Below are 17,029 nucleotides of genomic sequence, written 5' to 3' on the forward strand. Positions count from 1 at the left end.
TTGAATGACAAAAACATTCGGTGGGGGGTGGGGGGTGGTGGGTGGTTCGGGGGTGGTGATCGTCGGGGATGAAGGGTCGAATCAACAGAAAATGATAGGCGATATGTAATATACAACGTACATACAGTAGATATACGTGAATGTACAGATCGAAAAGGTGGTGCATTTAGTAGGTAGGTAAGTGACGTGAAATAAAACAGGGCCAACATTCCGTATTATGTAAGAAATATACATATTCAAGAGTAGGTAACCATTCTTTTAGTGTACGTGTATGTATATATACACAGGGGCTGAGCTACCGGACGATCCAACCCCAAAACTGTATCGCGAACTACGAGACTTCCGGGGAAGAGCATCGAGGCGAGAACTTTCGTCCGCGTACACGCGTACGCGTTCGGGTTGCGTACGCAGCATTGCCCGCGGTACTAATGGTCCACGGGACGTTTCTGGTTGCATCGTTAGCTGGCTCGGCTCGGTGTGCATGTAACGTGATCAATGAACTTGCACATTAAAGAAAATAATCGTATGAGAATGATTCTCTTGCGGGACGAGTGAAAAGCCCCGCCCGGCCCGACGGTTTCGCCTGCATAAATCGGTAACTCGTTTGACTCTGGATTTCAGGCCCCACGCCAGAAGAACACAGTAGGGAAGCGCGGTAGCTAGACGCGGGCTAGGCGTGGCTTTCGACTCGAACCCCGGTATAGTGTGGCATACATACCATGGTTCTCCCGATTCGGCACCATCTCCAGCAGGTGTATACACGCAATGTATATACGCGCATGTAATATACATATAGGTACGTATACGTCGTATTTTATCGGAGGTGCGACATAATATTTGGCAGAGGCTATAGACCTCGCGCAATGGAACCCGTCGAGATCGTCGAGTCGGCTCCCCACCGATACACATCCAGCTTTCTTTGGATTTTCAATCGACGCGAAGGTGGAGCCTTTGCCGTAAACCAGCCCCTCTCGCCGGTAGCGTTACACTCGAGACCGAGCCCGACCACGGTTAAGAAGCATAGCGCGCTAAAGAGCGGTGTCTACTTTAATTAGAATCTCGACTCGGGATCGTTCGATTGCGCGAAATTCCTTCCAGTGACTGACGCAAAGAAACGTATAAAGAAGTTAATCGAGAACATCGACAGCACGCTCGCTTCATCCAAACGAATCAATCAGCTTGCCCGATGGGTATTCAATGGAGTATGCGGGGGTTGGGGGTGGTGGGGCATGGTGGAAGTTGGGGTGGATTGTGTACGATTGTTTGCTCTCGGCGCGCTACTAATTCCATCGAGATTAACGCGCGGTGTGTGTGTGTGTGTGTACCTGCTGGGTCCTCCCTGGCAGGGCCTGGATCTAGGAAGAGGTCACGTGCATGACTTGGGCCGCTAATTTCTAATATGTACGTGTCGTGGAGTCGCGGTGCCTTATAAACCGGTGTTGTTGCTGTTGTCTCTCGTGGCGATGATGATCGACGATGACGGTGACGGCGACGATGGCTAATCATGTGATGGTTGTTGTAGTAATTGTCATTAAACGGGGGGTGGGGGGGGGTGAGTGAGAGAGGGGACGGATGCGGGCGTGACATTTCCCCCCGTTGGGGCTTGCTAAACGTTTTATCACCTACACATCCAAAGCAGCTCATTCCACGCATTCCAATCGCAGCACTTTTAGTCGTTTCTTTCCATCCGAACCGATCGCCCATTTCTCGCGGCATCGCCACCGGTTAGCCCGTGTTTCTTCGGTTACGCGTGCGCTCTCTGCGGTTCCCCCGATAGTTTCCCCCGAGCCGTCCTTCCCCCAATGTCCTCGTCGGCGTCTCGTATTGTCGCAGTACGATCCGCAGGGTGCAAAGAGAAAGACAGAAGAAGAAGAAAGAAGTAGATGGGAAAAAGAAAGAGAGAAAGAGAGAAAGAGCGACACGACTGATCGCGATCCAAGGATGAGGGAAACTCCGTGCTCTTGCGTACCTACGCCGTTTCTAGGAGAACCGCGGTACCTGTCGCATGCTTTGTCAAGGAGATATACACGCTTTGACATACTTCATTGGCTTTAGACGCACGTGTGTGTTATGCGAAGGTGCCTCCAACGCTCAGCCCCCAAACCTCGAGGCTCATGCTTCATTCCCTGCGCAGCTGATGCGTCGGCTGATCTTACTAATCGGATACACTGCGATCGCGATAGCCGAAGTTTCTCGTTTAGAAACGAGAAACATCGGACGGCAAAGGAAACCGACGACACGGAGAAGCCAACTATCGTGCGTCGTTAATAAGAATTTTCCCATCGGACAGGGGGACGACACTTCCCATCGTCTACTGGCACGAAGTTAAACGGAACAGAAATCGTTTCGCACGCTAGCCAATCTATTTTCAATACCAAAACACAGACCTGACTTCCCAAATTCTCGACTCGGTAATGCGCCTTCGGCGTCTAGCAAAAACTCAACCCGACCATGGAGCACCGTTGCGTTCGGCGACGGAGACTCTCCCCAAGTCTAGACGATCCCGTCAACGGCACACCTTTCCGCGTGCACGTAGCACCGCGTCGCTGGATGCGAATCTCGATTCGCGGCCGCCGCGAATCTGATCGAATCTCGAGTGCACGGTCTCGAGGATGAAGTATGTCAGTCGTCGAGAGGATCGAGGGGGGGGGGGAGGGGGTCGTTGATTAAGAATGGAAGATTAGAGGGTGAAAATGAGGATGTGCTACTAGATCGACGGAGAGAACTGCGGGCGATGAGACAGGGGCGTGGGTGCTGGTGCATCGTTCGATCGTTGGACGTTTCGCTTTCAGAGGCGAGCCCACAGCCGGGCACGACGGCGACGATGGAAGGGTACACGGTGGCCGGCGCACGTTTCCGGTGCAAGAAAGGAGAGAAAGAAAGAATAAGAAAAGCGATGGTGACTCGTGGTCTCGGTTAGGTATACGCGTGCTCTGTCCAGCTCATACCGACTACTGCTCTTCGAGTACCATGATTTCTCTGTCATCTTTCGTGCGGTTTCCCTCTCGCTAATCTGTGAATGCCGTTCAAGCCACGTACACTTCATCTAATCGTAAGTCCTAGGATCTAACAGGCACATACACGAAGATGCAGGAGGTTTGGAGAGTCGAGGCCGACGCGACGTCGCCCGTGGTGCCCCGTTCCGAGCGTCTTCCATTTTTCCCTCGGCTGTTAGGTCAAGTGCAATGAAGTCTCCAGCGCGCGTAGCTTTAATTCGTCTAATTCAGTGTCCAGGGCGACCTCGCGCTCGAGCTCCGGTTAACGGGGGACAGCTACAAATGTGAACGGCTTCGGGTACGACTACCACTCTTCTACCGCGAACTCACGCGAGGTAGGCGAGCATAGTGGAGACGGTGCTCGTGGAATAGTGACGACAATGACGATAGGGATATTTGCTAGCGGCGACAGTAAGTATGTACGTATAACGCTACGAGAATAAGCACTGATGTGGCCACGCATGGAAACGGTCCAAAAGCTCGGGCTTGAAACGTTGCGGTCTGAACTGTAATAGAGCGATATGGAAAGTTGCATTTCATCCGCGTTTTTTTTTTTTCTTCCCTCTTCCAACCGATCGCGAGTAGTGATTGTGAACTTTTGGACGTTTCGCGTGACGGGAAAGAAAAGGGGACACGCGCGCATGGTAGAGGCACGTGTACGACCACGGTGCGAGCAACAGAAAGGGGTACGTGCATCGACGCTGACGCCGACGTGCTACATATTTATAATATAATATTATACACAGTGATCGCGGTAAAGTGCGTGCCTATGGGACGGGCAATGTGTGTGTCTGTATTCGGCTGAACGTGTGCTGTTCGTGTTTGAACGTGAGCCTTTTCCAAACCCGAAGCATCTTAAGGGCGGAATCCTATTTTAGGAGCTAAGAAACATAGCGAAATTTAGGAATTTTTTTTAAGAAACTAGCATTTCGATTCATCTGAAATTTGGAACATGTTTTTATGCATCCTTGAAGAAGTTACAGTTTTTTTTTTATTCATTTTTAATAATAAATATAGGAGTTATTTGTCGCGCCGCGCAAAAACTCGCCGTCCGCTGGTGTGCATGATATTTACCTTCCAGGTAATCTGAAGCAGAGAAATGAAACGACGTTTTACTTTGTACATATGTAGCTTGAAATTGGTGAACCAGAATACCGCTAAGTTCTATACTCCTTTTGTTACATAAGAAAATTCGCAAAAATGAAGTGTTCAGACCTTTCAGTTTGAAAACTCTCCACGCTGCTCAATAAATCTTTCTGTTTTTTGCTGGTTCATCAATTTCAAGCCACGTATGTATAAAATAAAACGCCGTTTCGTTTTTCCGTTTCGGATTACCTGGTAGGTAAATATCGCGCACACCAACGGACGACGAATTTAGCGCGGCGCGATGTTCGATCATACGTAATTACTATATTTGTGGTTAAAAATTAATAAAAAAAAACCTGCAGCTTCTTCGAAGATGCATCAAGACATGGTCCAAATTTCAGACGAATCGAAACGCTGGTTTCTGAAAAAAAAAATCCCAAACCTTGCTATGATTATTAGCCCGGAGAATAGGATTCTCCCCTTAAGCTGAGAATTCGTTGGGTAACTAGCTGTTGCCGATTGTCTGGCGCGATGTACCCTCCAACGCGGAGAGAGACGAGGAGCGAAATATGTGACGACCGGCGACGTTCACAAGGGAGGTTTCTTTAGCTTTGTTGGAGAAGGGAGGTGGATGATTCCAGTGCGTTTCTGCTTGTCCTGCTCGTGCACGATTCGCGCGCCCTCGCGCCAAGGATACGCATACGCACCAGCCTCGACCATTTGCAAACATCTGCTTTCGAATGCTAAGATAGACAGGCTTGTTCGCGATCGCGTTACTTTTCCTGGGGAACGGGGCTTGGCTCTTTCCCGGTACGGAGCGGAGCGGAACGGAACGCGAGGGAGGACCGAAAAGCGTGAGATGACGCGGGGCAAGAGACTGAAGCCACTGGCAGCCCAATAACTTTCTACTTGCAAGCAACTACGTAACACAACAGTGGACAGCGATTAATACGCGTTGATCCCGTATACGTGCGTGCACGCGATACCCTTGTCGCCTGTGCACGTATGCACGTGTGCACGTGTGCAGTTTGTGCGGGTGTGCATGTGCGCTCGCGTGCACGCGTGCACGCACAGGTGGAAGCGTGTACATTGTCCCTCGGACGAACGATACATGATATGTACATATACGTTGATGAGCGTGGCATAATCGTCGATCAAGTGATTACGATGCATACGCATACGCATATACGTATACGTGCGCGTGTACGTATACGTACATGGAATGGTATATATGGAATAATAGTAATGGTAATAACAGTAGCAATGGTAATAATAGTAATGGTAATAATGGTAATAATATATATATATATATATATATATATGTATATGATTATGTCGACATGGGTAGAAATAGCTTAAGGACCTGCTTCTGTGCCAAAGACTGCATCTGCTGGAACATGATCCTTTCTTCTTCTTTTCCTGGAACAGCAGAAAGCAACGAGAAGCTCTTGGGAGGTCTGCTCGGGCTCCAGATTCGAGGACGGTCTCTATCTGCGTTTCACGATTTAACCTCAACTTTATTTCTCGCATGGCACTCTTTGATTTCGTGCGAGGGAGAACGATGGAAGCTGTGTTCGATGAGCTTGTGTTATGAGAGTGGCGCGTGACCATCACCGCAGCAGTTGCTCTACTTCCCCTACGTTCTATTATATGCCTGTACCTATCCAGTCTCTCGAGTTACAGAAAGTCTAAAGGAAAGCGTCCGTGCGACCAGCGACGAGACTCAAACTCGGAGAACGGCGGTTGCGTCGCTCGCGAGCCTTTACTTCAACCAACGAGCGACGCGCAGTCGTGCGCCGTGCCAAAGATTCCACTAATTTTTCCCCCAATTCCGCAGTCACTTGTCGATAGAGATTTTTCCGTTAAAACACGAGTACAGGCATGTGTATGTTTAGGGATGCTGGTCCATGATCCTTAGAGTGGAGGATACAGTTACCATTAGCTAACGCAGCACGCGTTACATTTTGCGCGTGTTCGCGTGGAAGCAACTTGAAGAGTATAAAAAGGATCCTGCTTGTCAAAAGAATTGGCCAAAGTCTCTGTAACCCATTAACACTGCCAGCGAGGTAGGAGGACCTCTGTTGCTAAGTATAGATAGAACATAATCTAGGGGATTCCTAATAAGCGTTTCTGTTACACGTAGAACCCAGTTCGGTGGAGAATGAGTTCGGAACGGAACGACTTTACGTGTGCAACAACTAAAGACTGAAAGTTTCGAAACGGCAGCGAAGAATATCGGGTCAGCTACCGGGCTCGCAAAGTGGAAACGTACACAGCGCAGCGACGTAACTCTGTATTCGTCGCAAGAGACGATGGCGTTTAAACGATTCGGGTCCAATTGAGTTTACTGTAACCAGCAATGTCTTCGCTTCAGCCTTAGTCTTGATGACAAACCGTCAGTCCCGATTGTTGTATGTATGAACGGCGGGCTCGTTAATTAAATGACCACGCGGCTGCGTAGGAGAGAAAGATTTGAAAGGAATGCCTCACCCATCCCCTTGTTTTGGAGCATCTCGAGGAGCTTCTTGATGCTTTCATCCCGAGCTTGAAGGGTCTGCTTCTGTGTCTCTATTCTCAATTCCAGCTCCTGCCACAAAAAGAAATCGCATTCTACTTGATGCTCGCAAATCGGACAATGTCGGCAAAGCAATCGCGCCGTAATAATTCTATCTAGCAATCGCCTCCACGCTAGAATCCTTCCCCCCTCGACGGCGTGTAAGTGGAGCCGGGGTGGTTTAACATCTGCGAATCCGTTGAATCCCGTTTTATTAACGGCGCAACAGGATTCACCGGCACGCGCAAAGGCGGCGATTGACTTCCGGGTGTTGCCGTCCCGGCGCGACAGCAAAGAGGAGACAGGAGGACCAAAGGAACGGAGGCGGGAGTTGTTTCGTCGTCAGTGGGAAATGCTCGATTTGTGCTAGGTCTCCGCGTCTCCGGTAGACAGTGGCGGTACTTGACGCCCGCATAACGAATTTAGACCGCCCCTTTGACGACAGCAACGTAATTAGTCTGGAATTAGACACCCGCTGGCCTTCCCTTTACCTCTTCTAACCAGCACCGTCACTGGAAACCGTAGTCTCCCTCTCCTCCTCGCCTGTACGCTCTTTCCTCTCTCCCCTCGGATCTTCCGGGCCCGCGCAATTTCCATCTACACACTTCGCAATTCTCCATCTGGCCTTTCTCTCGATCCACTTGCCGACTTTTCGGTTTTCCCCCGACTTCGTGGGAAAGGAGTCGCGTTGCGAGCGGCGGCGGTTCGTAGCGCCTAGCAGCGTTCTCGGCTGGCAAAGAAACGGCATCGATCGATGGTCGGGGTCGCGATGGAAACGCGGCGAGATCCCGCCGTGCGGGAGGAGAAAATGGTCCGGCGGTGCCGATCGACCTGGCCGCGATCCACGATCGCCGGATTCGATGATAAAGGCCACAGGGACCGTCGCGTCGCCAGAAACCGACTGCATAATTTGGCGAGTGGCCAAAGGCGACTAGTTGCTTCCAGCGCGTTCGTTGCACGTTTGACCTGTCCGCGGGACGATTTCATCGAGCTCGCGGTGCGCTGGCTTGCTCGGCCCAATTTTCGATCGCCCGGCAACGAATTTAGACCTGGTTCTTTACGTCGGTGTGTACGCGGTCGCCTGTGACCGTCGAGTAAGTACGCGCGAAGCAGCGCGTTACGATTGCTCGCCCCGATCGGTGTCCGCTATGAAACTCTACGTATGCGTCGGTGTGGCAAGCCGATTCGGTTCCAGGGATGAACAAGGGGCCACGTTGCGTCGCGTCGGTCGTCCCGCAAGTTCATCGATCCGGAGTTATTCGGAGAAAGAGGGATCGCTTTCGGCGCCACCGGGTGCCATCGGTGGCAGACTTAACGGAGTTATTGCGGGAAGCTGATAGCCGCTGCCAAGATTTCCGGAAGCATCGCGGACCGTTGGCAGACAATCGGTCGTTTACCTCGAACAAGACCTAAACCTGCTGTCTATTTCGGTGGCGGGGTTCCGCGTATGTACCGCGCACCGGCTAGGCTGCCCGCTCGTCGAAGCACACCACGGGATTAGTCTAAACATCTAAAGTCTAACGAATCGCTTTCCGGCGAGACTTTGATCAGCTGGACTGTTCATCTTCCATGATAACACCTTTTTTGCATCGGAAAGAAATAGAAGGAAAAAGCACAGAACGGAACGTGCCAAACGAGGTCAGTGGCGCACTCAGAATTTAATCTTCAGGGGAGCCGAGTTGAGGGTATCAGAATATTGTTTAATAAAATTCATTAGGTGATTATAAAGATTTATTTGAAGAATAAGATCTAGTTTTCTTTTTAGGAAGCTGCTGAAGTACTTTTACTCTTTTTTTTCTTTTTTCTTTGGGGGTGCCAGGGCTCCTTGGCCTCCCCTTCCCTCTGGGTGCGCCACTGAACGAGGTTGTATAACATGTATATATGATAATGAACGGAGACAGACCGAAACCGAGACCGAGATGTGCAGATTGATGGCTCGATCTCGGGTTCCGTGGATATTAGGTATCCTCGGCATTCGCGACTATAATGGCCCCGCTCTTGAACACCATTTTTCCGGTCAACTACAATTTGAACGAATGCCAACGATCCTCCATTCTCCACGCGAGATGCATCGGCTTTTGTGCGAGGTCGAGGGGCGTCTGGTATGATTTGTTATGAGTTATGGAATCCTTTGCTTTCACGCGCAAGCAGCGAAGAGCTCCTTACCTTTATCGTATCGCGAAGTATGGCGATCTCTCGCGTCAGATGCTCGTTCTCGTTGTACAAAACTTCCATTTGCTGCTGCATCTCGACGCTCGGCCCGCGCATTCTCATTCTGAGCTCTTCCTCCAGCTGACGCACCATCATGCTTTGCTTCTGTAATGCAAAACAAACGAGATTCACAGCTTTTACAGTTTTTGAAATAACTTGGAGTAAATTAGAAGAAAGTGTTTGTGGAATTATTGCTTTGACTTCAAAATTGAAAACAGAGAACTGTTGGTAAGTTGATAAGATGTTATTTCTGTTTTTGGCGGAAAAAGATTCTTTATAGAATCAGAAAAGTGTTAATATTGATATTAAAATATTGATATGTATAAAATTTGTAAAATATTAAAATATTAAAATATTAAAATTTGTAAAATATTAAAATATTAAAATTTGTAAAATATTAAAATATTAAAATTTGTAAAATATTGAAATTTGTAAAATTTGTAAAATATTAAAATATTAAAATTTGTAAAATATTAAAATATTAAAATAATATTAATATTTAAAATAATATTAATATTTATAATATATATTAATATTTATAATATATATTAATATTTATAATATATATTAATATTAATATTTATAAAATTTGTAAAAAATTAATATTAATATTTATATTTTTATTTATTTGCACATTTCTCATTTGTTATCGGATTTGCACCAAACGATGTAGAATTTTTTTACATATATTACACGTCATAACTCAAAAGCTGTCAAGAGTGGAGTTGCACCCCTCCTGCCGCAAGATCCTGAGTTGTCGATATTTCTAAAAAGTAGGCTTTACAGTTGTGTTATTTCAACGATCGTTTCGTTCTTCCATGTAATTTTCCCGGAGAACGAACCATTACCGACTCCCTAGAAAGCTCGTTACCTTAGAAACACACTCTTGCCAGAATAATTGCACACTCGAGCCACGCGAAACTAATTCAAGCATGAGACCGATAAGCGGATCGATAGAAAGTCAACACGGGGCAAAGCTTGCAGTGCCGCACGTTTGCGCGTTGTGCGTTGCGCGAAACGTAAATGCGTTCGTCGGAACGATCGCTCGTTCCCGTTCCTCGGAACCCTTTAAATCGATAATCAGCTCCCCCATGAAAATACACCCTTAACTTTCACGACGACGGCATTAGACTTTACGATGGATTCGGCATAAATGCGCTGTGCTTACTCAGCAGCGAAATAAGATTGCCAGCCACACGGAATGGTTGAAACCGAGAGAATCGGCCGATTACGGAGCGAAAGAAGATTTTCGAGCTGGAAAAGAGCTTCCCACGAAACACCATAACAACTTAATGTAACGGAGCACGAAACCATTCGGGGCGTGTTTCCTCTCGGCTTCGCCACTCGTGAAAGCTTTTTCTCGCTTTCCTCCTCCTAAAATATTTCCTCTTAACGCATCCTTTCCCTCACTTCCTTTAGCTCTCTAAGACTTTCTTCAGCTTCTTCCACTTATTTCTCTTAACACCTTCGTCTCTGCTATTCTACTATCACAAGAGTGTCTAACTCCGGTCTCTTCCTTCAACATTTCCTCCTCGAGAATCCCTTTCTTGATCACCGTTCGCGTATTTTCCTTTCCTTTTCTTTTACGTCATACTCTTCACCACTCTTTCCACTGTTTTCCCGAACCTCGTACTGAACTATGTTTCCCGTACCGACGTATTGTTCCCGGGGGTTGGTTCAGCTCGTTAGCCATCGTTAATGACGACATCGCGGCAAGGGCCGCGAGCACACGTGTAAACGCTACTGCGTTTGTTGGACAAAGGAAAGTCTGACGAAAAATGTCTGAGTATGTTTTTCTGTTAGACCGGATGATTACAGGCAGTGTGTACTGTGTATGTTTTTGGGGCGCGCTTTAGCATCGAAATGGAATTCTGCATTTAACCGAGTGTACAACCCTTTTTTTGCTTCTCTTTTCTTCCTTTCATACACTCTATTTTCATGTAGAAGACAAAAGGAACCTTGGGCGATGGGACTCGAACCCACGATCTTTGGATCCACTGCGCGCTGGCCAGCCGCCTTAGCCGATTCCCCCAAAACCGACTCCCCGAAATCGCTATGCTTCGGATTCTACTTAAGGGGACTTAAAAAGTGATTTCAAACTTCAAGTGTAGTTATTTTCTGAAAAAATGTCATTTTTGTAATTTTTTCTGATCTAGTCCACGAGCGAGTTTCGTGTTCTTTAATAATCTGACACTGTTTTTTTATTTCAGACGAATGGTTTAGGTGCTACAGGTTCCACCGATTTGGACGAATTTTTTGCCGCCTCGACTTTAACGATTCTCCAGTGCCGCCTCCAACGATTAATTATAAAACAAAAAATATATTTCAATAGCTTAAGATATCTTTAATACAATGCAAAAAGTCCCATTAAATTATACGTAGTAGTTTTCCTTTAATTAATTCCTAAAAATCGCCTATTTTTATGGGCTCTAGACCGAAAGAACCCTTTAAGGGGCGCCACCTATGTGCCACACTCGCACCGTACCTCGCTCCTAAACGCCGAAATCCTACCCTCACATATTCTTACGTATGCGATGGAAATGATACACCAGCGGAAACGACAGCATAAGAAAAGGGGCGTGGGTGTCGAGGAAATACTTGCCGCCGTGCAGTGATGTGACGTGGCATGACGCGGGTCAGCCATAATCAAATGATCCGACGAAAAGTTGTTCCGTGGTTGTCTACTATAGAAGGTAAAAATCATTGATCGCGTTTAACGTTGCTTTTCCCGTCACTGTCGCCGCTACCGTCGCCCTCGTCGTCATCGTTGGCGTCCTCCATTAACGCAGACAGGGGACGACGACCGGTTGTTTTCACGACAGGGTTCGGTCTGGGCCCCGTGTAAGGAGAAACGCCGCGAGATAGGGTTTACGTGATCGTTAATAGGATCTCGTCTTAAGAGGGGCTTCGCTTAAACTTTAAACCTCCCCATCTTTCTTCTTTCTCCGACCTTCCACCCGCTCGATCCACCCTTTGGCAAGTGTGTCGATGGACGATACCAATCGCACCCCGGAGATCGGGTTCCGCGTCGAGGGTTAATCGAAGGCTAATCGTTTCGAAACCAGAACACGCGACACCCTGTAATCGACACGCTCTCACCCCATCGCATCGGGCCAATCTTCACACTCCACAGGGCTACTGTTGCTTGCGCTTTTTACGGAAACGTAATACCCCCGAGCAGCATCCCCTGTTTTTTCTGTGAAGAGCCAAGTCTGTGTAATAGTAGTAGTAGTGGTCCGGTTAAGGCCCTTCTTACGCCTCAAATTCCACGTCCTTTCCATGCCGAATTGGACCTAGTTATGCAGAAAACTACCAACCCTTAAAATGCCAAAATTTATTTAACGCAGTATGGGTCTGATGATTTTGCAAAAAATTACCAACCCGTAGAACAACTCTTCCGCCATTTGAGCTTCCACCAAGTGCTTCTTAAAACATTTGTCGCTAGCTGCAATTCTAAATATCTACATCGCTAATAAAAAGGATCGTAAATACGCTTTGCTAAGAGGAAAGTTCCACGACTTTCTCGCGGCACGATAACGTGTTTCCAAGAATACCTAGAGAGTAAGGCGTAAAGTGTGTGGCGTGCCTCTACTAGGAAGCAAACCTGTACAAGCTACCCCGTGATTTTTCTCGGGTCGTTGCACGATAAATCGATTTCTTTCGGGGCCCTCGATGCTCGTAGCTCGCGAGTCCATGTTTCGTGTGCCACTGGCCGCTGCTCATAAATAGTACGAAGTAGATATGCATCGTGCACGGTCAGACACGCGCGGCGTTCAGCGCGATGTTTACGCTGCCGCAATTGTCCAGCGTCAACGACACCGAGGTGCCTGCTGGCTTTTCCAACCTGAGCAAACGCGATAAAGCCCGTCGCCCCGAGGATACAATTCCATTCGAATTTTCCAACGGGAACAACTGTCGCATCTGGCGAATCGATTACGTTAAACACGAAGGACAAAGCGAAGCGTAAAACTGCAACGCCGATTCCAACCATGCAAATTCCCCTGACCTAATTTCCCGCCGTTTTCCCTCACCCCATTTCCCGACCGCGTATGTAGGTCAGTGGTCCATTTACGCTAACCACTAGAATGCCAGTACGTACCGGCATTAGCGGCGCCGTTAGATCCGCGTACCCAAGGGTTGCCAGCATATCCAGGCTGACCGTGAAAGACACGAGTGTCCTAATGGACCCACTAGCGGTTCCTTCGCGAATCTTATAAATCTTAAAGCACAGAGTCGTGCGACGAAATGGAACAGAAACGCCGAGCGTTTCGCTGGCAGGGAAACGTCTGCCTTTAGGTCGACCCCGCCTGGCAAAGCTCGGTTCTAGCTGAAAGATCGATCTAAGGTACGACGACCCCAAGAAACTAGAGTCTGGTTTCCACGTTTGCGTTGCAATATCGGGATTTGCACGAGACTGCGCGCGTGTACCGCCGTAATTGCTCGGTTAACCGTAACTTCTTTCGAATTGGCGCTGGATTATTTCGGGAGCGTAGCGCTGATGGAGCCGAGTGGAAGCAAAAGACGTCACGACTCTTAAATCGGGATTTTTTCATCGGGACAGCTCCGATGACATTTCGCTGGATTTTCCTGCTGCGTAGGGGATGCCTCTAGTGAGAGAGAGAGAGGGAGGGCGTGATAAGGGTGAATCGAAAGTGGAAGTGGTGCATGTGTTGGGGGAATGGAGGGCTGGCTGGGCTGAGGGACGAGAGAGCAGAGGGGCGAAGGGGCGCGAGCAGAAAAGAAGGGGTTGAAAGCGTGGGAAAGAGGAAGGTAGAAACAGGGTCACAATCGTGCGTAAAGAAGAGGTGAAAGCACAAAGAGAGCGAGGAAGAAAGAGGGGCACAAGGAAGAATAACAAGGGTGGTGGGAGAGGGAAAGAGGGAGGGTGTGTGTGTGTGAGTTGGAAGGGACCAACCGCTGTCGCTCGATAACGCCACTGCTTCTGCTCCCTCGTCGCCCTCTCTTTCTCTCCTATGACCTCTGCACCCATACACCCCTGCGTATCTACACGTCGCTTTTTCTTTCGGCATTCCCAAATCTCCAATTCCACGAATACTACTGAAATATCCGTGGAAGGGTCGCCGACTTCCACCGCTCTTCTGCCTTCGATAAAACTGACTGCTCCGAAGCGGCGGTCGCAGCCCGAGCCACAGCCTCGCGATTACATCCGAGAAATTGCGGCCATGAATCAACCGTGGCAACGGCAATTATGTTGCCCGGTGGAAAATCGCCTAGCAAGTACGATATACACGTGTGTGTGTGTGTGTGTATCTGATCGACGGCGCTCGAGCAAAAACGGGCGATGTTCGTGCGAAAGGGGAATCGTTTGCGCGACCGTGTGTTTCGGTTTCGGTATCGCACCTCCAATCGAACGCTGCACATTTATAGACGCGGTATGCTCCCTTTATATATAGACTCGCTAGCTCGATTTACGACGGGCATTTGTCGGGACAAATACAATTCCTCCCCGACAAGTGAAACTAAGAATCTTTTCCACGTTGGAACCAGCACCGCGGCCACGAGACCCGGATTACAGCGGAGCGCCAATTATCCGAACCACTTGGGACCCCGAGGTGGTTCGGAAAATCGGATTGTTCGGAGAATCAGGCACGCATGTACTTACCCACTTTGTAACTATGGGAATTACACTGAAATTACTTATTGAATACAAGAGCGCTACTGCTGTCGTTTCAAATGTAATGTACAGTGGCGGACGAAAGAAAGTTTACAGCTTTTAAAATCGCATGACTTTTTTACAATTGGTTCAAACGACGCGAGGTGTTTTTGAGAAGCTAGAAGGATTAGTTTGCTAATTACCGTGTTTCGTCGTTTGGGAAAAAATGTAATTCGTCGGAATAGCAGAAAAAAAATAGTAAAGGTTGTTCTTTAAACTTTTTTTGTGAGCCTGTAATGAAAAATCAAAAAACACCTTTGGAGATTGAAGTAAATTGTATACACGCTTAAAATTTCATCAAAATCGGGTAACGTTGCTCTGAGCTATAAACGCTTAAAGATCGTGGAATAATTTTCTTGATATTTCGGCCAATTGCATTTTTTCTTCAAAACGACGAAACACGTCACTTGGCAAACTAATCTTTCCAGCTTCTCACAAAAAAAACTGTCGTTTGGACCAATTCTAAAAAAATTTAAAATTTGTAAACTTTCTTCCGTCCGCCACTGTATATCGCGCAAAATATATGTGTATAATGCGTATAGTTATTATATGCTTCCGAGAAGTGTGGGGATAGCGATGATGCAACACTGGTTCGGATAATTGACGCGTTAATGTATTATACTTTGCCAGAATCAAGTGAAATAATAGGAAATCGTGATTGATTTCGCGACTGAACGAAGACATTTCCATTCAGCCGGCCAAGTATTGTAAAATGGGATTGCGAACTCGTGACCGTCGAGCCGCCATTGATTTTCCATCGTGACGGACTTTACGAGGCGGATTTCTACTACCTAGACGCATCGCATCGTCTGTCATTAGACCACGGTGTTGTCAGCCATTGCAATACTCGACTTTATTGCCTGTTTACGTCCTACTCCGATGAAAGCTCGCTGATAAACCTGGCCCGATAAATGAGCGCCACTAAAACGCGCATAAAAGCCCTCGGGGGAATAGTCGCTAGTGGCGTCGTTCGGCATAGTAGACCAAGTACTTACATATGCACCGTGATCGCGAAGACGCGGCGAGAAATCTTAACACGCGAAAGGAATCGTGCTCGTGGGACGATCATTTCCTGGGAGCGTTTCGACGCTGAATAAGCCACGCTCGAGAAAACGGCGCTGGGCGGCGCGTCGCTGGTACTTTGACTAAAAGGATTTTTATATCCCCAAGGTTTATTTTCGTTTCCTTTCTCTTCTTTGTTTCTCCGCTGGCAAATTAAAGCGCCACGGGAAGCGGGTCACGAGCACGAGTAATTTTTCGTTTCGAATGTCGTAGCAATCTCGCTCTACACCACTTCACATCATCCCAACCACCCCAGCCACCACCCTGTCCGGCTGGTGAGTACAGGTCGCGTGGACGAATAGAACATCACCGATAACGCCGCGCCGCGCCGGCCGGAAGTATCGATCGTAAAACGCCGAATAAAAGTGGAGTTTATCGTGTGTCCCTGACGTAACCCAGATGTCCCGGAGACTGACCCAGATACATATATCTACCAGAGAGGATATTTCTTTCGGTAAACCGGCTGTTTCGCGTTGCGTTAGTAGCGCACCCAACTCTCAATTCGCAACTCGCAACTCTCAACTCCCGAAATTACCGAAACTCTCAACTCTCTCAGCTCTCTCAGCTCTCTCAGGTCTTTCAGATTCCTCAGCTCTCTCAGGTCTCTCAGATTCCTCAGCTCTCTCAGCTCTCTCAGCTCTCTCAGCTCTCCCAGATCCCTCAGCTCTCTCAGCCCCCTCAGCTCTCTCAGATCCCTCAGCTCTCTCAGGTCTGTCAGATCCCTCAGCTCTCTCAGCTCTCCCAGATCCCTCAGCTCTCTCAGCTCCCTCAGCTCTCTCAGATCCCTCAGCTCTCTCAGGTCTGTCAGATCCCTCAGCTCTCTCAGGTCTGTCAGATCCCTCAGCTCTCTCAGCTCTCTCAGATCCCTCAGAACCCTCAGCTCTCTCAGCTCTCTCAGCATTCTCAGCTCTTTTAGCTTTTTTAGCGCTCTCAGCTCTCCCAACCCTCTCAACTCTCTCAATTCCCAATTCTCAACTCTCAATTCTCAATTCTCAATTCTAAACTCTCGCTCCTATGTAATTGGAACATTCAAGACTGCAGCATTGTCAATGGACGCGAAACCAATCTGAAACCTAATTTCGGGAAAAGTCAAAGAAAATGCAACTACAGGGTTATGGTAAGGGTAATGAGATTTCATACACGACCACCCCCGGCGACCATTAAGGGCAAAGTTGCCGCACGATTCAATCAGGAATTCGGTCACGAGCGGCGAGCGGCACAGAATCGTCGCACACGACGATCGATCCAGCATTACCTCTATTAGACGCGACAAGCGTCTTCTAGACGCATAGTTGACGTCACAATAATTTCGAGAACGCACGGTGGAGGGGCGAATAAAGCATGTCCCGGCACTGTGATACGCCTCCACTGTTATACAAATAACGCCGAGCGACACGCTGCAACTCGCTTCCTCATTAACCCACTCGTGCCCCGCGCTCGCGCACA

General features: G+C 48.2%; 1 protein-coding gene across 10 annotated transcripts in view; it reads right to left on the minus strand.

Annotated features, from left to right (window-relative positions):
• LOC143376462 (uncharacterized) overlaps positions 1-17,029 on the minus strand; it is a 62,528-nt gene that overhangs the window by 36,764 nt on the left and 8,735 nt on the right. For 5 of the 10 annotated variants that reach the window (XM_076826817.1, XM_076826816.1, XM_076826824.1 and 2 more), the window contains exons 2-4: positions 8,803-8,952; positions 6,573-6,669; positions 5,446-5,573 (exon numbers count right to left, since the gene is read on the minus strand). In XM_076826817.1, coding sequence (XP_076682932.1) covers positions 5,446-5,573; positions 6,573-6,669; positions 8,803-8,952 — 375 coding nt within the window. Of the gene's footprint in view, positions 1-5,445; positions 5,574-6,572; positions 6,670-8,802; positions 8,953-17,029 lie in introns of those variants that run through there. The other 5 variants (XM_076826819.1, XM_076826818.1, XM_076826825.1 and 2 more) reach the window with 3 other exon arrangements.

The sequence above is a fragment of the Andrena cerasifolii genome, chromosome 14, assembly GCF_050908995.1.
Source record: "Andrena cerasifolii isolate SP2316 chromosome 14, iyAndCera1_principal, whole genome shotgun sequence".
Classification (NCBI taxonomy): domain Eukaryota; kingdom Metazoa; phylum Arthropoda; class Insecta; order Hymenoptera; family Andrenidae; genus Andrena; species Andrena cerasifolii.